The 24,911-nt window shown below is 35.5% G+C and overlaps 1 protein-coding gene across 1 annotated transcript in view; it reads left to right on the forward strand.

The window, feature by feature from the left end:
- The window catches only part of tbck (TBC1 domain containing kinase), a 76,821-nt gene that overhangs the window by 421 nt on the left and 51,489 nt on the right, over window positions 1-24,911 (forward strand). The window contains exons 2-19 of the mRNA XM_055204523.2: window positions 529-746; window positions 4,861-4,933; window positions 10,850-10,964; window positions 13,809-13,882; window positions 14,406-14,547; window positions 16,551-16,611; window positions 16,914-16,975; window positions 17,260-17,321; window positions 18,084-18,232; window positions 19,709-19,847; window positions 20,112-20,211; window positions 20,440-20,489; window positions 20,573-20,702; window positions 22,200-22,298; window positions 22,612-22,674; window positions 22,891-23,017; window positions 23,607-23,657; window positions 23,767-23,850. Of these exons, the coding sequence (XP_055060498.2) occupies window positions 554-746; window positions 4,861-4,933; window positions 10,850-10,964; window positions 13,809-13,882; window positions 14,406-14,547; window positions 16,551-16,611; window positions 16,914-16,975; window positions 17,260-17,321; window positions 18,084-18,232; window positions 19,709-19,847; window positions 20,112-20,211; window positions 20,440-20,489; window positions 20,573-20,702; window positions 22,200-22,298; window positions 22,612-22,674; window positions 22,891-23,017; window positions 23,607-23,657; window positions 23,767-23,850 (1,774 nt within the window). The 5' untranslated portion in view covers window positions 529-553. The remainder of the gene's footprint in view (window positions 1-528; window positions 747-4,860; window positions 4,934-10,849; window positions 10,965-13,808; window positions 13,883-14,405; window positions 14,548-16,550; window positions 16,612-16,913; window positions 16,976-17,259; window positions 17,322-18,083; window positions 18,233-19,708; window positions 19,848-20,111; window positions 20,212-20,439; window positions 20,490-20,572; window positions 20,703-22,199; window positions 22,299-22,611; window positions 22,675-22,890; window positions 23,018-23,606; window positions 23,658-23,766; window positions 23,851-24,911) is intronic.

Below are 24,911 nucleotides of genomic sequence, written 5' to 3' on the forward strand. Positions count from 1 at the left end.
TTTAACCCCAGACCTTTGTTTTGGACGTTGAAATTGCTTTTGAAAGTCTGTATCTGCTCTCTGTTTAATCTCATTGCTTTCTCTGAGAAAAAAAACAAGTTATCACTGTTGAGGGAAACAAAACAACTTTCAATGGTTTCCATTACAAATATCATTGTCATCCATTAAAACCAGTATAATATTCCTTGATGTAGGGTCTTATTCCAATAGGATTTAATACTCCTCTATTGGTTCCCATCTACCACGTAAGATCCCATCCCACCTATATATATATAAAACAGATTACCAGTAGAGTCCAACAGAGACCATTATAGCTTCCATTAAAACCAATACGATCATCATTATAATCATTAAATCCATTAGACTATTGATGATGGTTTCTTGTTTTCTTTCAGCAGCGTTTGGTTTATAGTTTTACTTTAAATGCCACAGTTAAACTATACAGTGTGATAATGTTTAGGAATGATTTGAGATATCTGCCATTTGAATGCATTTAAAAACATTATAACCATGTCTTCTACAATATAGGTTGTCGTTGAGCATCATTTGAGTCATGCAGCCCCTCAGAGATGCCGAACTGGGAGCTTCTACTTTTTTTGCCTCTCCTCTTCCTCATGATGTGTGTGGAAGCAATGGACTTCCTCTCACCCCCAACTCCATCAAGATCCTGGGCCGCTTCCAAATCCTTAAGACTATCACTCATCCCAGACTCTGCCAGTATGTGGACATCACACGAGGAAAACATGGTATGGTATGGCTTTGTGTACCTTTTTAGTGCCTTTTGGTGTCTTATGGCTGGCAAATTATAATTTTTTAAATTTTTATTAATTGAAATTTTCACAATTTGCTGCCTTTGTGTTACTCTGCGGTTCTTAAAGCGTAACTAAACCCCTGTTCAGAGCCTGACTCCACCCACTGGCAATATTTGAAAAATGCAAGAAAAGTGGGCAGATCCCAACAGAGATAGAGGGGACGAACTAAGCTTGTACCAAGTGTGTGGTGAGATCGTAACAAGGGCGTGGTGAGCTTGAACCTGCTTACGTCACGAGTCATTTTTTGGACCCAACATCCAATAGGAAAATTCAACTGCAGTAGCCAACGTTCAACCTGAAGAGGGCAGCACTCAGACGTTTTTACACCATATATTGCAGTATTGAAACACTTTATATCTTAATGTCAAAAAACTTACTAAAATCAATGAACAGCACTAATAAAGGATCATTCTTACAGATCATTAACTAAAAAAAGTTGGTTTAGGGTTTAGTTACTCTTTAAGATCCTAAATTGGAGATTGTCTTATGTCATGTATTTTCTTTGGGCTGGGGGGCGAAAGGATTTGCCCTACATATGAATGGGCGCACGACGGCAGAAAGTTTATGGGTTTATTAAGCTGTAGTTTATGGGAGAGCCGGAGCGAAAGTAACGTTGGACGAAAGTAACAAAGTGATTTTGTCAGAGCCCTGACTACATTTGCATTTCAAACTATGACAGCATCTAGGGCTGTCACGGTTATGACATTTTGCTGACGGTTAATTATGTAATAAATTGTGACGATTATGACCGTTAATTGCCGGTTTTAGGACTTTGACGATTATGACGATTAATTGTCTGTTTTATTGCTTTGACATTTAATTCTCATACATTTTTTTGTTTGTTTATAAAATAATTTTCACACATTGTTATGATTATTTAAATTAAATCTTTTGCCAGGTTTACCTGGCAGTAAATATTTAAGCAATATCGCTCGAGTAGGAGTGTGATATAGCTCTATATCATCACGGCTGTGATTAGGCCAAGGCCGAGTGCCGGAGGCAATCACAGTCGTGATGATATAGAGCTATATCACACGACTCCGAGAGCGATATTGCTTTTATACAACAGTTCGGCGGCACACGTTTGAAAAACCAAAACTAGAAAACAACAACGGAGTTATTTTAAAAGCATCTTTCTTTGAGAACTACTTCTTCCGCCACGGATTTGAGGGCTGCCAGAATGACAGGTAACACTTTTGGCTGCTTTGAATCTCATAATAACTCAATGGACGGATAGGCTTTTCTTTATATTAACGTTTCTTGGTCACAAAGTGTAGTTTTAAGATTAGTTCAGTTGAGAATATATATGTATTATATTTAAATCTACAGTCGATTAGTAAAGATAGCGCCTGCTTGAACATTTGCTTAGTGAGATTCGGTACGTATGAGAACCAAAGCATGAGCGGACGTCAGTGTTCACTCGCCCCGCTGACCACCGCCCTCTCTGGGCTACATCTCTGACAGGGATTTCCTGGCTCTGATATTCACCTTGTTTGTTTTTGATGGTCAAAATGAGATCAAATCAGCAGTATTTGGTGTCATAATAAAACTATTACTTGTTTTCCTATTCATATTTAGTGTCTTTTGTGTTGTTATTGTTTTGGCGCGAGGTAAAAGTTAATAAAACTATGCTTATATAATGATACTATTGGTTTCCCATTTACTCTTAACGCGATACGAGCACTCGGTTATTATTAAACTTTGTTCTTGTCAGTACTATATAAAACTGTTTTTTATAAGTGTTAGAGAGATGTTTTTGCATGCTGCTTTTAAATATACCAGTGGCGATATTCTCATAACATGTTTTAATAGTCACGTCGCGATTAAATAAATGATCAATGTCCACATTTAAAAGCTGCGGTGCTTACCTGCAGTTCCACAGTGTTTCCGCGTTCTGATAAGAGATACAGCTCCAGAAGAAAAACAGAGTGTTTATATTCCTCTTTCCAAGTGTCCACACGATGTGACAAGACATTAATCCCATTAACTTTAACGTAACATCCAAGAGCGCTGATCTTTGACGGAATAATAACTTCCGATTGGGGATTCACAGACTGATTTATGAGCTAGTGAACTAATGAGACACACGGAGAGTGTTTAAAAACAGCGCGTCTGTGTTTTTCCATTCAGAGATGAGCCTGTTTAGGACCTCCATTCACTAGGTGGCGGAATGATACGAAAGGTGAAGCGGTTACTGTGCCGTTATCAGTACAATATAGCATAGCTCTTAGCCAATCAGATTCGAGAACCAGAAAGAACTGTTGTATAATAATAATTATACCACGGGTCTGTTGAATGCGGTATTCTGATTGGTTGAGAAATGTTCCACGGGTATGCATTATTTTTCGATAACCGCACATCTGACTTGTCAAATGTCTTTAAAATATGCACCAGCGCAATGTTTATGGTTACCGTGGTATATGAGGAATAATTGACGACAGGCCATTAAATTATTTGAAAATAATGCACACCCGCGGTGTAATGGCACTCACCCACTCACTTGGGTGTGCATTATTTTCTTATAATTCAATGGCCTGTCGTCAGTTATTCCTTACACACAACACATTTAAAAGTAATTATTTTATGAATATATTTTTCAAAAACTAAAACTTTATTGAACAGAATAAAGTGTCTGAAAAATTACTGAAAATAAAAATAAAAATAAACTGACTATATCAGAACAGGCCTTAAATAATACTCAAGCCTACCAAGGTCATATTAGTACTAAACCACATGTCTGTAATGGCTGCAATAAAATCAATTCCTCACAGAACCTTAAGAATAGCATCCTTCACTTCCCTAAATTTGGAATTGCTGTTTTGGAAATGTATGTTTTACCTGGCAGTTCAAAAAGTTTTGCAGCATTTCTTTAAATGAGGTTTTTCCACTGTATTGAATGGCTTTGCAATGTTACAGTTAAGAAGCGGCATCTGATACTGTCTTGTTTATACAGGCGCTGAAGCTCCCCCTTGTGTTTTTAAAGAGATGTGCAATCATTGGGGTGATCTGAAATCATCGCGATGAGGTCAAACAATCCTGATGAGACGATTTTTTTATCATTTTTACAGCCCTAACAGCGTATTTAGCATGCAACCCTTGACAGAGCTGACAAATACGTGTTATTTTGGCACCGTTTTGCGCATGTAGGTCTAGAAAGCAGTTTTTTTCTTATAACGCGCTGTGTTTCTGGTTTCATTTGGTAAAGTACTGATCAATCTACAGGTTATTTAGTGCTCTGACACATACTGAAGATTTCCTTCTCAGAGTTTTTCAAAATAAAAGTAAATCAGAATCATAGCAGAATCATATGAAAGTAATTGCTAAAATGCTTTGATTGTGGACATTAACATTCAGTTGCTGAAGATATTAAATTGAATAAAAATATACACGTTGCCTTTAAGCTAAGGTCACAGGAATGAGTTCAAATGTGTCCTTGTACCTTATCATAACAGGTCCACATTTGGTTCTGAGTCTGGTTTTGTTGCATCTCTCTGGTGCTCTTTAAAGTTTTATTGTCTCTTTTATCCTTTGAATGTTTATCTCTGTGGTTTATTGTTATTCGTCAACAGAATTCGTCTTTGGCGACGTTTCTTTTCATCTGTGGTTGCTTTATGGCTGTTTGTTAAGTATCTTTTATGCGAAAAGCTCCTTGTATCATGTTCGGGTCATCTGTGAAAACACATCACATTAATATCTATAAACAAAATTCTTTTGAAGTCCCTTTTAATTTTGTTTAATTGTGATGCAACATGAGGATTTATTTGTGTTATAAATTTCTTTCATGTCTAAGAAATGATTTCCAGTGAAAGCAAACATCGTGATGCAGGTGATATTTCTTTCAGAGGATACTGACCGAGTTATTGATCAAGTTTAAGATGTTCAGCCAAAAATGAAAATGTTGACATCATTTACTCACCCTCATGTTGTTCTAAATCTGTATAAATGTATTTTTTTCTGATGAACACAAAAGTAGATATTTTGATAAATGATTGTAAGCACACAGCTGACTGTAACTATAGATTTTTTCCTGTTGCCTTGTCTTTTGTAGAACGTCTGGTTATCGTGGCCGAGCATCATGAGAAGAGCCTGAAGGACCTTTTGAAGCAGTGGAAACCCGTCAGGTAAAATTTGCAAGCCCAAAGAAAGTCTTTTGGATTTAATGGTTTTAATGGGAATTTTATTGGTTGTAATGGAAAACATAATGGTCTCTGTGGTGGGTGTGGGTTCAATTAGTGGGACAATGTAGTCTTCTGTGGTTATCGTTGAGCACCTTAATTTTTAAAGTGTAGTTAGCTTATTAACAGCTAGTCATCGCTAGTAAAATGATACGGATTGAGTTCAGTAGTTCAGCGTCACTTGACTACACTGTTTTTCTTGATCTTTAAGGAATGGTTCACCCATAAATGAAAATTCTGTCATCATTTTCTCTTACAATTTGTAAGATATTTGCAGTAAAATATCCAAAAACCACTAGTCCGGTGTTATATATTTTGTCCAGCTGATTACTAACAATATCTATAATGTTTTCAACTACTTGTAAATTATGAGAAAATTGCTGCCCTAAACAGTGACACGGGGAAGTGCAGTCGCCTGTAAATGACGTTAATATCCACGTTACCCTTTGTTACCGCCTTTACTGACGTAAAAACCACATGACAACAGTGTCGTGGACAAATGCGGAAGTAATAGCGTCGGTCGGGCCACTCGCTTGTTTAATAGGAAGTTTGTTCATCTGAACACTTAATTCTGTTCTGTGTTAACAAACCATCGTATTTGACTAATACATCTATGACTAATAATTGCGTTTTAAACATTACATGAAACCTTACATAATGAAAAAAAACCCATCAAACATTTATAAAACTTGATTACTTTACCTCATGTGTAACATGATTTCTCGTTCCCGTCTGATTGATGGGCATCAGCGTTTGAGTTAAAGACAACAAATCCCATCAGTCCACGCTGCTTCAGAGCATCATTAATCTACGTCATTGTTATTGATTTGATCTGGCGCCCCCTAGTGGCACGGATTATACAAATGGCATCTTTAACGCTAATTGAGTAATGTTTGTAACCAAACCATTTTTGAGTAATATTCCTTTTCATACTGGAAGTCTATGGTGCTTTTGTTTCCTGCTTCATTGCAAATATCTTCCTTTGTGTTTATCAGATATTTATACAGGTTTGTAACAACAAAAGGTTGAGTTAATTATGATTTTTATTTAAGGATGAACTATCCCTTTAAATACTTTTAGTCGGAAGGCATATGTCACAATATTAAAATTAGTTATGTGGAGAAAAATATTATTGTGCCAGCATATTTCTTTCATCACGTAACAAAAATGTTATTTAATAAAATGTTTTTGAAATGGATGACTTGGACTGAATAATAAAGAAAAGGCAGGAGCCTAGAATAGACTCGTTCAATCATGTTTAAAAAGCATATCGGTTTAAAGCTTTAAAAAAAACAGCTTTATAAAATGCAAAGAGTACACTCTAGAAATTACAGTATTACTGGCAAATTTAAATTAAATTAAATTTGTGTCATTTACTGGCAACAGTTTGTTCAAAGTTAAATACACTGAAAATTTGCACAAACTTTTTTAAAAGTAAAATTGACAGCTTTTTTAGGTACAACTTACCCACCAAAATCAAATAAAATCTACTTAATAATACATTAAACATTTTTTAAACAATTTAGTAAATGTCACTTTATTATTTTTATTTAGATTTTAATAGTTTAGGTATAGTATATTACTTTAAATACTGAAGCATTGCTGTCCTAAAAATATTAAATAAATCTTATGAACTGTTTGTTATTTTCTTTAACATGGTTGAATGGACTTGATTACTCTTAGTTTTATAAATGGTATTAGAACACAAAATTAACTATAAGTCAGTCATTGAATACACTTGATTCTCCACAGAAACACACACAAAACTGCGTTTTTAACATGAATTGTCAGTACTGTGGAGAGGAATACATAAAATGTTTTGAACAGGGTTCATTTAAGTAAACACCTGAATCATTTACAACAAAACAATATTATAACAGCTTAAAAACCTTCATGTCATTTTATTAACAAATATTTAAGTAGTTAGAGTTCTTATCAGTTCTTATTCTGAAAAAGCTTAAATAATCAAAATATTCAGGCACACAGGATTATGGGTATTCCCTATAACATGTACTGATAATTTAAGTTCATTTGAATATTTTAGTTTAATGGATTAAATGAACTCAGATTTTTTTAAGCCGACTTGAAAACGCTAAATAATTTATTTATTTTTTTATTAAAATGTACTTAGTTAGTTTAGGACTATGTGCAGTGATTAACAGTTAAATAATACAAGAAAATATATAATACAACTTACTATTCCCACACAGTTCATTTTGTACATAAATTAATTGTGTATTTATTTAAATTTTACTTAGTAAAATGTATTACTATGTAGAAATTATGAGGGTTAATCTAATAAATTTTACTACACCAAAAAGTTTTTAAAGTTTAAAGTTTTGATAATGATAATGTCATAATCAGGTCCGTAGCCAGCCTGTTGAAAGGGGGGGTTCTTTTTTTCAAAAAGTGGACCTTTTTTGCAATTTTTCCTCCTTTATTTGTTTTTAATTATGAGCAGGGCCGTACGCAGGATTTTATAAATACCGAGGTCCATATATGTATTTTTCTAGGTCATGTACCCCAGGAAAAAATCTTATTTCTCTGCTCTACATATATGAATTTAAAAAAAATCTGAAAACCAAAGAATCAAATAACTATAGATTTCAAACCATGTCAGTATGCAGAAGATTTGTGTTGGTCATTAGGAATGCATTGTAATAATTATTTTACCATCCTGGGCACACTGGGTTATGTCAGTAAAGTAAACATAGGCTTACTGAATATAGGATCATTTTAGTGAATTAACTAAAGGCTATCAATAATTAGTTTATTAAATAAATTTAAAATATGCACACACTTATTATACACTTTATATGCTTAAATACAACATCAGTAATGCAGGGAACTTGAATTTTATAAATGGGTTGGCCGAGGCAATTTTAGGGGGTCCATATCCCATGAAAGAAAACTGTAATTATTAAAAAAGCATAAATGAATCTACGATTACTTCACATTTTCCCCACATTAGATAAATATTCTTCTTGCCCTGCATGCATTTTACTAAAAGTGTAAGATGTAAACATAATGCAAGCCTTAATTTTAAACTTCTCACATCTGATTTACTGTATGTTAATGAAGCAAAAGGCTTCTTGTTAACTGCAGTAACTTTAGTAAAAATTGTTCCGAAAATTAAAATTCCACGATAAACCTTAAACTTACTTTTAATAGCAGAGCTCAACGGCTCAACACTACAGGAATAAGTTACAAGTAAGTTATTTATTGGGCTTTAAGACAGAATGCAATAAAATGTTTCAAGTTCAACAGTAAATCTAATCATACAGTAAAAAATATATCTTAAAAAATTAAAGAGTGCCGTTGAATTTTGTTAATAAACACGCTGAATAACGGGAAGTAAATTATTGGAGGGAGTTAAAGCAGCGCATTAAATTTGGACATTCATGTGGCTCAGCTGCAGTAATGTGTCTTGTCACCTTGACAATCACTGCGTTTCATATTTCACATCATTAAACGGCTGTATAATAGTCAGCGTTTGATTACTTACATCTTTCTTGCACTTCCACTAAAGGCGCATCTGACCCCTGTGTTGCACCTTTGTCTGCCTGGTTTGATTTGATTGGTCATATCGGAATAATTTTGACTTTATCTTACTTAATGGGGTGCTGCTCAGACCTGTTGGCATGTGACATCACACTACTGCGAGACCCATTTAAAAACATACTGAGTCATTTACTATTGAATCGGTCTCGCGGTGCTAAGACGTCACATGCCGATCGGTCTGCGCAGTGCAGCCAGAAGTCAAACGAGCACTGAGCATTGCGTCAAATAAAACGAGCGTCAGAAAATGACCGAAATCCGGACCTCGTGGACCTCAATGGTGAGTACGGTCATGCGTCCAGCTTCAATAATGTATCATGAACCCAGAATATTTGTCACAAGCATTGATTAAAACATTGATGACAATAATCACGCGAAAAAACGACTTAAATTCTGGACCTTTTGGCAGTGAGGGGGGGTTCGTTCGAACCACCCGAACCCCCCCTGCCTACGGGCTTGATAATGTTTCGTGTTAATGTTTCATGTTTATCTAACTTTGAACATGTTGTTGCCAGTAAATAACATACATTTAAATCTACAGTGAGTTACTGGCAACCTGCTTAAATTAAAGCTAATTTTTTACAGTGTACATTTCTACAAATTCTAGGCAATTGGTGAGTGTTGCCAGATTTGCACAAAACCAACCCAATGGCCAATTAAATCTTTTTCAATGACCACAGCCCAAATAGCAACAGTTTATTTTCATAAATAAAATAATCTTACCTTAATATTGACAGCAGATAAACAAACTCCGATTACTCACATTTTTGTTTTTTTTTAACAAGAATTGTTTTTTTTTATTTATTTCGTTAAATCTACTAAATCTACTAGTACTGTATATAATATCATTGCCTTTAGATGTCATTATTTGAAAGGTTTATGTAGTCAGTCCCATCCAGGCGAATTCATTCTTATTGAAATCACTGGTCAGCCATTGATATTTCTTTAAAAAATCTGCTTTGAATCAACTTGTCATTGCTATTTTGTTCTTAAGATTCATGAATTGATTATTTCCTCTCATGTGGAAGCTTGTGACACCGTTGTCAAATTCTTCGCTTTTTGATCATTTTATTGTGTTATCTTTGTCCAGACAGCGTCTCGCAATATTAGGACAATATGTTTTATGGATGCTATTAGCACCGCGACTGCAGTTTGATTGAATCAAAGGCCGGCAAGTTTGTTATAGATGGTATTTTACTGAATGGACAGTTTATGCAATTACAGATAATCCACCCAGGAAAGTTACGTTTCTCATTATCCAAATCTCTCCACAAACCTCTAGTCAACTTGTAATCATTCCAGGAACTGGAATTCATGGCATCTGGGAATAAATGATATAGATGGGTCCCAGTCCACGTACTGTATATCTAGCAATGTAGAGATGGATCAAATGGACCCTATTTTCCATGCTTATCTATGATCTGTTCCTGTTATGCCATCTACTGTCTAAATTAGACATTTCATTCTAATGACATTAAATAAACCTCAAGATTTGTAAGGATGGGTGTAAAATTTGAGGATAACGGATAATGCCTGTTGCCCTCTGATCTTTTGCTTGAAATTGTAGGCCGTCTATTTCGTAAAACTGCTTTTTAACAATCCCCGTTACCACCTTCTTCCACTGAATAATTTATCCAGATTTTTTCCAAGGAATGTTTTTCATCATCTTTCCACATACTTCCAGTAAGAAATATATTTTCAGAGAACGTACTGTAGCTGTTTCCATGATCTTTTGCTTCTTAGGACGCGTGTGAGAAACATGCACAGAGAGGTCAACATCAAAACAACTTTTGGTACACTTCATTCAGCACACTGATTAAAATAATGTCTTCAACGCTTTGATTCACCGTAAACCACTTCCATGTCATTGCCGTCTTTAGAGGTCTGGATTTGGAGTTGTATGTTGATCAGTTATAACATCAAATCTTCACTTTATCCAACTTGTTTAGATTAGCAAGAATTTTTCTTATAAAAACGAAGGCTTGGACAAAAACAGTGTTTTTAATTGAATTTGCTATATATTTGTGACTCATTCTGTGAAAGCTTTACATAAATTCATCCTACGTAATGTAAAGAAGTATTTTGTGTAAATATATCCTTGATATCTTTAATACTGACTGATTAAGGGAAAAGATTAAAATCAATGTAAAATAAATGAATGAAATACCCCCCCACCATTATTTGATGTTTTATACTGTACATATAGCTCTTAATATTTTATTCCCCCCAGTGTTCAAGGTGTGGTTACGGTCTTGTGTGATGGACTCATCATCTACAGATGTTGTTGTCTTGTTTCTTTCTTAGTCCGGAGAAGGTGTTGAAGATTGCCTATGAAGTGCTAGAAGGTTTGGATTTCATGAACAAACATGGTATGGTGCACCGCGCGCTGTCCTTGCAGAACGTTCTTCTGGATCGCGAGGTACGTGTGATGAAAACTTAGACATGCGGTGCGATGTATGAAATAGTTTTGAATTTATGGATGCTGAAGGAACCCATTTAGTATTCATATCTCATGTTAGTGACCTGTAATGAGAAGCTCAGATGTAAAAGCTGCTAAACATCACAAAATGAGATGATGCTCTTAGCATAGACTGTTTCAGCAGCAACAACATAAACAAACAGCTTTTGTCTGCAAATGCGCTAAACTTCACATCATTTTTTTAGCAAAGTCCTCTAAGTGCATGAAAGATGGTGCACAGTGGATCACATTTAGAGTCCCTTGTGAGACTTGAACCCGAATACAACAGTGGCAGTGACAAGGATCACAGCACCCTCTAATGTGTGGTTCAGTTTCTTCTTTTTTTCATAATTTGCTATGTTTCTAGTTGCATCTTTATTGTTTTTGCAACTTTTACTATGTCTTGTCGAAAAATCGGATTTTTTGCCAAAAACTTTCCTTGCACTTAGAGGGTTTTGCAGTGAAAGACAGTCAAATTTGTTAAATACCAGTGAAATTACTAAAGTGACATTTGTTAAAAAAATGGCATTTTAATTACTGACTATCAACCTTTTCAGTGCCATTAGAGTGAAATTACTGAACCTAAACATAAGAGCCTGATAAAAAACAATAAAATGTGTCGGGGGTTTGCATCTGAACTTCTTAATTGTTGTTGCACAAACAAAAATGATATATGTTAATAACAGGGTTCCCACGGGGTCATGGAATTATTGGAATATCATGGAATTAAAAGGTTTCCAGATATTGAAAGTCAGGGAAATTAATATTTTTCTCAAAGTCATGAAATATTATGGAATTTTAGTTTTCAATCATCAAAATGTAATTTTTCTGTACCAATGCTTGATGATGTATGTTTGTAGGCCAACTCGAAAGTACGGGACACTCACTCTTAAACCCCCATTTAAAGACACTTTTAAGCTTAATGCTGCGTTTACACCAACCGCGTTTGAGGCGTCAAAATCGCGTCTACCACCCCTAGTTTGCCGCTAGAACAGTTTGAATGCATTGCTTGCTTTTTCCACGTGTCAGAGGCAAAATCCGCTTCTTGTGGGAGGGGCAAGTGCTATGCGGTTGTCTGTTTGCAAGATGGCTGATGTTGATTGTGCATTTATCGAGAGTTACCGGTTTCTATTTGGTCACCTTACTATAGGCGGTTTCATCGGACGCACGTGATACACGTCTGGATCCGAACCTTACTTCCGGTTTCGTTTTTTAAATGGTCTGACTAGTTGCTAAACTGATCTCTTGAAGAAATGCCTCGTCAAAAATTACAAATGTTTTGGTTTCCTAGGTAATCTGTGTTGTTGTTTTGCTTGTTATATAAATAAACTATGTTTAAAAAACTTTGTTGTTATTTATTATTAGCGGAGTTTACCGGAAGTTACGTGCGGACCGCGACAGCCGCTTGTTTATGTTGTTACTGCTGAAACCGTCTATAGGGGGAAAATAAATGGCACGGGTCGGCGTCAAGTGACTCAAAAGTGAAATGTGTATTACAACTTACCAGGTTACCCAATGTCCTCACTGACACTCTTCCAAGCGAGGTCCTTTTTATTCCTGTCTCTATAGAAATAAGAACTTGTGTCGTATACCTTTGGATGACTGCTTACGGACAATATCAAGTGTTCCTTCATGTTGAATGTGTGACTTCGGGTGGGGCTGCCGCCACGGCAGCAAGCAGGCTTCTGATTGGTTTACGCGGCGCGAAAATCCGCCAAGGTCCAATTTATTTAACTCGGGCGTCAGACGAAAATTTGCGTCAGACGCGAAATGCACAAAAAGCACCATTCGCGCCAGACGCTCAATACACGCCATTCGTGTGAACTAGAGGCGCAAATCAGCCAGCGATGCGTATACCGCGCCAAACGTCTCATTCGCGCCGCGAGACCTCCAGACGCATGTCAACACATCTTCACTTTAACTTAACATTAAAATCACTAGCGCTTGACACTTCTTCCGCGGCTGGTGTTAACGCAGCATTAAAATGACACGAGTGGGATATTACTGGTGTGTTTTATGTCATAGAAACACACCAGTACATTCGAGTTATAACTTAAGATCTTGAGTTTAAGCAAAACCCCATAAAAAAAAATTGACTTTGGGACTATGAAAGTGCTAAAATGCTAATTCGCTTGCGGGCTTCGCCTACAAAAATACACCCTGCGGCACTCATTTTAGTCCCTTGCACTTAAGTCAAATGCAGTCACCTGTACCTGTTAACTAATGAAAACATGCCAGGAAACTATACATTTTAAAATGTTTTTCCGTACAGTCTAGGTCATGAAAATTCAGCTTTTTAGTCAGTGAAAGTCAGGGAAAAGTCATGGAATTTGACATCTGGCTTAGAACGGGAACCCTGGAATAAGATCCATACTGCTTTGCAAATACCATAATTTTTTTGTATTTTTTTTAATACAATTAGCTAAACATCCATAAAACAAGAAGTATTTACTTAAAACGTCAATGATTTTATGTATTGTTTTTCAAAGAAATCTAACTAAATGTTTTGACGTTTTTGCTTAAAACAAGAAAAACATGTTTGGCAAGAAAAAAATTAAAATAATAAATAATATAAATATTATTTTTATTGTTTTAAGCATATTATATATTTTATTGTTTTAAGCATATTATATATTTAAGCATGATTTTTGTAGTGCGTCTTTCAAATCTGTCAGATATAAAAAACGTCAAATGTTGTTCACATTAAAGTGACAACGCATGACAAAATTATTCGTTTCGGATTAATATAATAGTGTTATTGCTTTCATCTCACTGATTTCATGGATTTAAATGTTCTTTCAACAGGATAAAGTGAAGCTGGCCAAATTCGGCCTGTATCATATGACCAACCACGGAGCAGATGTCGACTTCCCCATTGGGTACGTCATTTGGGCCATAATGTTTTCCATTTGTTTCCTGCAATATAACATATTTCTCTAAATGAAACTCACGTGTTCTGGAGTCTATGTACCGACGGAGATAATATCTCAGCGAAGCAGAAAGCTTTAAATCTTGCGCGCCGCCCCTTTAAGACGCATCGTGGCTCTGAACCAAAGCGTCAGCCTTTCATGGGAAAAAGATCAATGGCTTACGCTGTGCCCTCCTAATGAAGAAAGATGAACTAATATTAGACGCATCATTGCGGTCCATCTTTGTTTTGATCAAAAGCAGGTCTTGGATATCAAAGCGGCGTACTTATGCCGAGTTATAAATAACATAGCCTGTCTGGGCGGCACGACCCGAGGCCCTCGTCTTTTAAGGGGGCATGTTCATAACGTCCGGTTGCGATTAGGGTCTTTCAGGCGAGGGATGGGGCATGCGTTCTGTTTTTTGTCTTTCGAAGGGCCACATCTGCGAGACCTTTCCAACACTCCTGTCTTCTGTTTTTCTGTGTTTCTAAAGGTATCCATCTTACCTGCCTCCGGAGGTTATAGCTCAAGGCTGTTTTTATCCCAGCGAGCCTTCGATTGCAGAGGCCCCTCTTCCCTCAGGGCCCAAAACAGACGTTTGGTCCCTGGGTGTCATTCTGTTTGAACTCTGTGTGGTATGTGCTGTTACCTTAACATTTATACATTTTACCCAAAGCAACTTCAATCCTATGTTAATCTCAGAAAAGTTGCATAAAATTGCCTTCTGTGTGAATTCAAACACATAGTCACATAATTGATTCTGGGATCTTTCCTGGGATTGCAACAAATAACAATCCCAGGACACATTTTCCGTTTATTGTCCGAAATCTGTGTGCATTTTTTCCAGTTTTTCCAGTGTGTGTTCCCAGGGAATCAAATCCATGATCTTTGTGTTGCTAATACCAATTACCAATGGATCTAAAATCAGTTCTTTTTGTTCTTTTATGGTTTCCTGTTAGAAATAAGGTTCCCACCATCATAAAAATTAATTTCTAAATTATCATTTCAAAGCATCGTTATGCTTTACATCGTTATGCTTTACTCAAGACTCACAAGTGTCTTTGGATATACAATGACCACAATAAGACCACAAATTTGTTTGACTTTATGCGGCACCACATGAACTGTATGGCGAATTACATTTGGGAAATCATACAAACAAGTATGCCTTTAAATATAATTTAACTCATTCCCCGCCAGCCATTTTTTGAAAAGTTGCACGCTAGGATTTTTTTGTGAAGTTTCACAAAATGCCTTCCAGGAAAATTTTCTTCTAAAAAAATATAAACATACAAATATATCAAATAAATCCTATCTACTCTGCAAAAAATTATTTTCAAGAAAAAAAATTCTTAGTATTTTTGTCTTGTTTTCAGTAAAAATATCTAAAAATTCTTATATTAAGATGCTTTTTCTTGATGAGCAAAACGACTCAAGAAAATAAGTAGTTTTTAGACCAAAAATATCAAATTTAAGTGATTTTGTGCATAAAACAAGCTAAAACATCTACATTTTTCTTAAACACTAAATTCAAGTAAAATTTGCTTACCCCATTAGCAGATTATTTTGCTTGTTTTATGCACAAAATTACTTAAATTTGATATTTTTGGTCTAAAAACTAGATTTATTTTCTTGGGTCGTTTTGATCATCAAGAAAAACATCTTAATTTACGAGTTTTTAGATATTTTTACTGAAAACAAGACTAAAATACTAAGAATTTTTGTTTCTTAAATCATTTTTTGCAGTGTATATTTTTTTCCAAAAATGTTTTTTGCAAAAAGTTAAGATAATTGCATTTTTGTGAAGGAATTTTGTTAGAGATCAGATTTCTGAACAATTAAAAAAACGGTGGTTATCTCGTTTTGCAACGAAACTCTTCATATACAGAGTTTAAAATGAGTAAATAACGTTTTGGCTTCAGTTTTTTGTCATAAATTGGGTAAGTGCGTCCTGTATTGCAGATTAACATAAAAATTAATCAGGAACAAGTTTTTTTATGCAAATGTTTTCTCGTAATTGACGAGATAACTTGTCAATGGCAGGGAAAGAGTAAAATTTCAAACAGCGTGTGAGTAAATTTGTTTTCTCTCTTCTTGTGCTTAAATATTTAAATAGGCAATGCCTGAAAGCTTGTGAAATGATCGCTTGTGCTGACGCAGCACTGCGTTTAAGATGACGCAGTGACAAATCTGCGCTATTCCCGCTTCCGTCTTTTGAGCTTTGAAGCTCTTTGCCTTATGCGCTCACTTGTGATTGGGTATATGTTACTTCACTCAAATCTAACAAATGTAAAAAACAAAAAAACATGGGTGTGAGTGGTGGCGGCGAGTTGAAGGCTGGATGGGATACAGCTATGGCCAAAATCTGAACATTTCACTGGGTTTATGCTGTAGCTGTATCCTATCTAGCCAGAACCGCTGTCGGGTTCTGTCATCCTAATTCTAACCCCAAACTTAACCCTAAACCCAACATCTCGTGAGATTTGGCCATAGAGATAGAGAACCTGAGTTGAAAAGAGCAGGGGACAGAATCATATTTATTTCAAAGTGGAGGGGACATCTATGTCCATGGTCCAACACATCGAAGGACTCTACAATGCTTACAGTTTGAATTCACATGACTTGTTTCTCCCAACAGGGAAGGCAGATTCTACAGAACATAGACATCAGTGAGAGAATGAAATTTATCATCACTTTAGGTAAGCATACAATTTTGCATGATTTCTCCATTGTGTTTCATCGTTAAAGGTCACCTATTATGTAAATTTTAACAAGATGTAATATAAGTCTTCAAAAAAAGCTTCATCAGTGTGACATCACATTAACAAGAGAATCAAAACGGCATTTCTACTGAAACTGCTTTGGTTTAATGGAAATGAAAAAGAGGATAGACTTTTTAGTGGTTGTGTTCACACACTGCCAACACACATTTATTTCCAAGCTCCTTGTTTAATATGTGCCCTTTAAGACATCTCTTAAGTTTTTCTGATTGGCTCCACAGGACTCATGGATGACATAATCACTGTTTTAGCAGAGGAACACGGGTGCTTGGATACAATTAAGGTGAGTTAAGTCTTTTATTATTGCGCTTGACATTGCATGCAAAAATAGTTTTGAACACAAAACTACAAATGCCCACATTCACTGTCAATGTCATGCTTATCTTTGCGGTTTTATCTCGAAAGGGATTAACTTTTAAACCGCAGACATAAAATTGTCTTTCTTTCACACTGAATGTGCCAACGTTACCCAAATGTCCTTATAAACAGTCACTTTTCTGTGCTGTCAGCTTAATGGCGTGAATGGCAGATGGCGCTTTGCTAATATTCCTGTTTACATCCTAACAGGAGCTGCCCGAAACTCTGCAGGCGTTATTGAGAAAATGCCTGATGTTTCTCCCTTCAAAAAGGTGACCTATTCATCCACACTGTCGTGTTTTTTTATATAAAAACTATTTCACCATCTAAAATCTCACAAGGGATTATTACATTATTTTGTGAAATGTCTTGAGAAGGGCACTGCTTATATATCTTCTCAATTCTGAAGCACATTTAGTGATTTCTTAACAAAATAACATTTTGTAGGCATTGCATTTGTTCACATTAGTTTCTGAGTTTTCAATTATGCACTTAATTATTTGAGAAACTGTGGGTCGACACATACAGTATACATATACATACATATATTTTAGTGTCTACACTGCAAAAAATGACTTTCTTTTTTATTATTTTTGTATTGTTTTAAGTACAAATATCACATTTAAAATTAAAACAAGCAAAAAATCTGCCAATGGGTTAATATTTTTTTTAAAACTTTTTTCTTAAACACTTTATTTAAGAAAAATTTGCTTGTTTTATGCACAAATTCACTTACTGTAAGATTATTTTTATTTAAACAAGACATAAATACTAAGTAAAAAAGTGTGTATTCATACAATTTTTATACCGAATAGAGCTTTCATGTCTGTTAAATAATTCAAAAGCTTGAGAGCAGATAAAAAAAGTTTTGGTTTTTCTTAAAAAAGTGAATGTTCGTAACATTTTTTTGTTAATTCAACAAAAAAAATTACTCAAACCCTTACTTACAAAAACCCTTACTTTTTTACGTTAAAACAACAAAAACTTTTTTACATTGTATATGAATAATCATAATGTGCTTATTTATTTTTCAGACCCACCCCAGCTGATCTTCTGGGTGATTCTGTGTTTGAGAGCATCGCCTGTCAGTATAAACCCTATCATAGCCCTGTTCGTCTGTTTTCCTCTACTCCTCGGTGTGCCCATCTAGAGCTTCCAGAGGACATCAGCGAGCTCTGGAAAGGTTTGGGTTATACAATATTTACAGCGTGTTTTATTCAAAACATGAGGTACATTCAAATCTAATGAGACAGACCGATATATGGGCTGATATTTGGAATTTTTTATTTATCACATCGGCCAATAAATCTTTCTGTTCACTTTTTAAGGTGACGTTATGCACACAACAACCACAGTTGCCAAGTCCTCTTAAAATATGCGACTTTTTGGCTGGATGTGCACTGCAAATCTTGATGGCCATTTCCGATTTGTTTCCTGTATGCGATCCGCTTACATCATCTTTTAAAAGCGACTTGTATCCGATATATGCATTTAAACATTTGACCTTACTTTATAAATGGTAGTTTGAATTCCTATATTATGCACTTAACTTTATTTAGTTTTACTTTTACATGTTTTGAAAATCTTTTTTATTGAAATATATTCATATTCATAAATATTACACTTATTTTCTGTTTGTCTCTCATTTACTGTACATTTGCATTATTTCAGCTAATCAGCCACATACTGTACAAAATTCATTAAATCATTAAGTCATTAAATCATTAAGTCGTCACATAAGTCGTTTTTACCTGGCATTTAAAATTACCCATTTTAGTGTTGCAACGGCAATACAGCAACACCTTGAAACTGTGGTATTTTTGCTAAAGGTTATGATACCACCAGAATCTTATACCAGCCCATGCCTACTGCCAACCGTAAATAGACCCCAAGAAAATAAGTCTAGTTTTTAGACAAAAAATTGAAAATTAAAACAAGCAAATAAATCTGCCAATGGGGTAAGCAAAACATCTTGAACTTTTTTCTTAAACACTTTAATTCAAGAAAAAATTGCTTACCCCATCGGCAGATTTTTTTTATTGTTTTATGCACAAAATCACTTAAATTTGTTTTTTTTTTATTATACAATTGAATAAACAGTTTTACTTAGTGCAATAACTATTTATCAGCTATGGCTGTTGATTTATACAGTAGTAGACCAATAAACCATTTAAGACCATCCTTTAAAGTGATTTTACTATGGACAAGGGTTAAAAAAATTAGTAACCGCTACAGTAAACTTCAAAAAATGATTTTCAAGAAAAAATGTTCTTAGTATTTTTGTCTTTTTTTCCATTAAAAATATCTAAAAAATTTAAATTAAGATGCTTTTTCTTCACGAGCAAAACACCCAAGAAAATAAGTCTAGTTTTTAGACCAAAAATATCACATTTAAGTGATTTTGTGCATAAAACAAGCAAAACAATCTGCCAATGGGGTAAGCAAAAAATCTTGAACATTTTTCTTAAATAAAATGTTTTATGCACAAAATCACTTAAATTTGATATTTTTGATCATCAAGAAAAAGCATCTTAATTTAAATTTTTTTTAGATATTTTTACTGAAAACAAGACAAAAAATAAAAAAATTTCTTGAAAAAATTTTTTTTGCAGTGTAAATTAAGACGTTTTTCATGCACATAAATTCTTCTTTTGTGTAGATGAAGGAGAAAATAACCTAGCAGAGCGAGCTATAGATGAGGTTTATCATCTGTGGTGCCTGGCAGGAGGAGATCTGGAGAAAGAGCTGACCAATCAGGAGATCATCCAATCCAAACCTCCAGTCTGCACCCTACCCAAGTACCCACTAATCTCTCTTACACATACATTTATGCACTTGACAGCTACTTTTAGCCAAATCGACTTGCAATCTATAAATGTTTTATTCTTATGGGGTTCGAACCCTTGAGCTTTTATGTTGCTTACATAATGTTCTTCCAAATTGAGCTACAGGAACATTCAACACTCTCCAGCTTTAGCATCAGCTTTGTGGTAAATTGTCATTGTGTCAACTGTGAATTTTTCAACCATGACCACACATCTTGTTTCACACGTTTATTTTAGATTTATTTTTGAAGACGGGGAATCTTTCGGCCAAGGTCGAGACAGAAGTTTTCTGCTGGATGACACCACTGTGACACTTTCTCTCTATCAACTCAAAAATGTTAGTGTGTGTGCGCGGTTAGAAGTTGCTGAATGCTTAATAAAGCATGCAAGGTGCTCTGATTTGCATACAAGCCACCGCAAAGATTTTAAATTTAGATTTAGGTCTCATAGTTATTTTTGAGTCCTATGTAGAAAAACCCTTGTTTTTAGTAAATTGGGTAGTTTTGTATGCTTCAAGCATGTTTCTGTCAAATCAAGCATGCTAATGCTCATGCTTTTATTCCAGAGGCTTAAGGATGTCGCTGGAGAGACGTACTATCCCTTATTAGAGGACGAGTAAGATAAGTTTCCTCTTTTTATGTATTCTGCTGTGTTTGGCAGCAGTCTGGTAATTTAGAAATGTCCGGTGTGTCCCGCAGGCAATCCAGTCTGCCTCAGTCTAACAGCAGTAATGAACTGTCCGCCACGGTCACCCTTCCTCTCATTATCCGCGAGAGAGACACCGAGTACCAGCTCACCCGCATTGTCCTCTTCGACAGACTGCTCAAGGTCCTTCATCTGCACACACACATTTTACTGTAAAAAATATAGCGTGTTGAAATCACTTCACACAAATTGATAGAGTTGAAATAATGGGACAGTTCTTATTCAAAGTTGTATTAATGCAGTGTGGTTCAAGTTCAGGGGTTAAAGGCGTCACCACAAATAGGGACATTTAAAAAAATCATTTGTATTTTCTATATGAGGGCTTAGCATTTTGAAATATAGTATATACACTCACCTAAAGGATTATTAGGAACACCTGTTCAATTTCTCATTAGTGCAATTATCTAATCAACCAATCACACAGCATTTGCTTCAATGCATTTAGGGGTGTGGTCCTGGTAAAGACAATCTCCTGAACTCCAAACTGAATGTCAAAATGGGAAAGAAAGGTGATTTAAGCAATTTTGAGCATGGCATGGTTGTTGGTGTCTGACGGGCCGGTCTGAGTATTTCACAATCTGCTCAGTTACTGGGATTTTCACGCACAGCCATTTCTAGGGTTAACAAAGAATGGTGTGAAAAGGGAAAAACATTCAGTATGCGGCAGTCCTCTGGTCGAAAATGCCTTGTTGATGCTAGAGGTCAGAGGAGAATGGGCCGACTGATTCAAGCTGAAGAGCAACTTTGACTGAAATGACCACTCGTTACAACCGAGGTATGCAGCAAAGCATTTGTGAAGCCACAACACGCACAACCTTGAGCCGGATGGGCTACAAAAGCAGAAGACCCCACCGGGTACCACTCATCTCCACTACAAATACGAAAAAGAGGGTACAATTTGCACAAAATTGGACAGTTGAAGACTGGAAAAATGTTTCCTGGTCTGATGAGTCTCGATTTCTGTTGAGACATTCAGATGTCATTCTGAGTCAGAATTTGGCGTAAACATAATGAGAAAATGGATATATCATGCCTTGTTACCACTGTGCAGGCTGGTGGTGGTGGTGTTATGGTGTGAGGGATGTTTTCTTGGCACACTTTAGGCCCCTTAGTGCCAATTGGGCATCGTTTAAATGCCACAGCCTACCTGAGCATTGTTTCTGACCATGTCCATCTCTTTCCACTCTTTGTGAATCTCCACCACATTTTTGAATTGATTTTGTTTCACAATCCTCTACAGGGTCTAGCTATCCCTATTGTTTGTACACTTTTTTCTACCACATCTTTTCATTCCCTTCGCCACTCTATTAATGTGCTTGAACATAGAGCTCTGTGAACAGCCTCTTTTGCAATGACCTTTTGTGTCTTGACCTCCTTGTGCAGGGTGTCAATGATTATCTTTTGGACAACTGTCAAGTCAGTAGACTGTAGTAAATATTTACCATAACAGTTTAAATCATGTTTTATGCGTGCTCCCATGACACCGGCCGGCTATTGAAACGGACGTCTTGCACGAAAAAGGGAAATATGTCAATGTTTTACTTCCGTGTTGGAAAATAAGGTGGATAGCAATGTTTTTTAACGGCTTAAAATCACTTGCAGTATTTTGTTTGTTTTCAGGCATACACTTACAAAAAGAACCAGATTTGGAAGGAGGCACGGGTGGATATTCCCCCACTTCTGAGAGGTCTGGCCTGGGCGGCTTTACTAGGAGTTGAGGTATATATTGTAAACACTCAGCAGTAAATGTTTTGTACCCCCTTTAATAGGAAACTGTGGGTTTATCTATTTTTTTTAGGTGGTATCAATAAATTCCTTGACCAAAAAAGCACATCTGGCATTTTCTTTGTCATTAATGCAATATTGATTCCTGCATTTGCTTAATTGCATGATGTATATCATCAGTCAAATGGTGATGTAAATTCAATGCACGTTTTGTGCATTTGTGCATGTTTATACATGAATTTGTACTGCAAAAATGACCTATTTACTTTCAGCATTCGTATGCAAATCAGTTTATGTACTCCCTCAGGGGGATATCCAATCGAAATACGACAGCATTGATAAGGACACACCCATCCCGACTGACAGACAGGTGAGATTTTACATCCACTTATCGTGCTTATTGATAGACTGAATAATTCATTAGTCTGTTGAATAATTCATTTTGTTTACCTTGTGGCTGTTTTCACCTTGACTGCTTCCACTATTTAAAATGTTATGGGACCCAGTGGCCCCATTGCAAACATCCTGCCACTTATTTGAGTTCACTGAAGGTCTGAAATTTTTTTACTTCTGTTTCATTTCACAGATTGAAGTGGATATCCCACGTTGCCACCAGTATGATGAACTGCTCTCGTCGCCTCAGGGTCACGTCAAGTTTCGCCGGGTCCTCAAGGCCTGGGTGGTGTCCCATTCTGACCTGGTCTACTGGCAAGGTAAAGTAGAAATAGTTGGGTTGTGCCGTGAATTCCCAGACTCCCCCTTTTTGACACTAGATGGCAGCAAAGACTCACAGTGTGTCTTTATAAACAGATAAAGGTCCTTAAAGCTTGATACAGAACAGATGTGACAGTGCAGAATCTGATGTGATTTATAAACGTCTGTGTGGGTGAATCTCATGAAACCTGTCACCAACATATCCAGGTCATTTCAAAATCAAGAAAGATATGAGATATTATGTTTTGCATGCAGAAAATGAGATCAGATTTGATTCATAATGTTTATTGTCTTATTATTATAATGCCTTTTGGACATTTGAGGTTTTGTTTATGTGAAGTATAGTTTTTAAATAGTTTCCCCTTACTTAAATATCATATGTTTTACTACAGGCATTGCATTTTTTTTCAGTGTTACTGAAGCAATTACTGTAAAATAATGAATTACATTTTTAAGTGAGGTTTTTTTATTTTTTGTTATGAAGAATTTGAATAAAAAGTGCACCTAAATGAAGTCAATGCACCAAATATGACCTGTAATAATGGAAATTGTTTGTTTGTATTGAAAAATTGAATGTTTTCGCTTCAGGCTTGGATTCTCTCTGTGCACCTTTCCTGTACCTAAATTTCAACAATGAAGGTGAATTTCGGACACATTAATAACGTGTTCAAATAAATAGTTGATATACTGAGTTTTGTTTCATATGAGGTGACTCTTGTTTTTTAATACATCTTATTTAATCTCTCAGCTCTTGCGTACGCTTGTATGTCGGCCTTCATCCCCAAATATCTGTACAACTTCTTCCTGAAGGACAACTCTCATGTTATACAAGGTATGATCATCTGTCCCATCTGTTTAAAACATACACTGCAAAAAATGATTTTCAAGAAAAAATTTCTTAGTATTTTTGTCTTGTTTTCAGTACAAATATCTAAAAATTCTTAAATTAAGATGCTTTTTCTTGATGAGCAAAACGTCCAAAGAAAATAAGTCTAGTTTTTAGACCAAAAATATGATTTTGTGCATAAAACAAGCAAAAAAATCTGCCAATGGGGTAAGCAAAAAAATCTGTCAATTTTTCTTAAACACTAAATTCAAGAAAAATGTACTTACCACATTGGCAGATTTTTTTGCTTGTTTTATGCACAAAATCACTTAAATTTAATATTTTTAGTCTTAAAACTAGACTTATTTTCTTGGTTCGTTTTGCTCATCAAGAAGAAGCATCTTGATTTAAAAAAATTTAGATATTTTAGCTGAAAACCAGAAAAAAATACTACGATTTTTTTTCTTGAAAATCATTTTTTTGCAGTGTATTGCAGTGTTTATTATAAACAATAAATCTGTGTAAGTCATTCTTTATTTAAAATTCATGTTCCCTCATAAACTTTAATCGAAATCTAAAAATGTACTGCTGCCTTGTGGCGATAATTCTCTAATGACGTCAGTTAGACGGCTTGGGCGAAGCATCTGTTAACTCCGCCCCCTCCAATTGTTAGTCTGCTGCTAGTTCTATTTCTAAAGTGAAACGCATACTTTTCTATATCCAATCAAAGCGTAGTGGAAAACACAAGCCACGCCCATTACTTCCCCTTGCGTGATATTCTGTTTTACTCAGAAATATGTCACAACACGGAAGTAAAGTGATCGGGACTTCCGCTTCACGGGAACTTTAAAAGTGCAAGCGCATTTGCATTTGTGTTTCTTAACCTGCATTAAATGCTTACAGCCGTTAACAAGTAATCGTTTGCAAAATAAAAGTTTTTGTATACATCATATATGTGTGTGTGTGTACTGTCTATAATAATTATGTTAATATGAATACAACACATACACTCACCTAAAGGATTATTAGGAACACCTGTTCAATTTCTCATTAATGCAATGGTGTAA

The sequence above is a fragment of the Misgurnus anguillicaudatus genome, chromosome 3 (assembly GCF_027580225.2).
Source record: "Misgurnus anguillicaudatus chromosome 3, ASM2758022v2, whole genome shotgun sequence".
Classification (NCBI taxonomy): domain Eukaryota; kingdom Metazoa; phylum Chordata; class Actinopteri; order Cypriniformes; family Cobitidae; genus Misgurnus; species Misgurnus anguillicaudatus.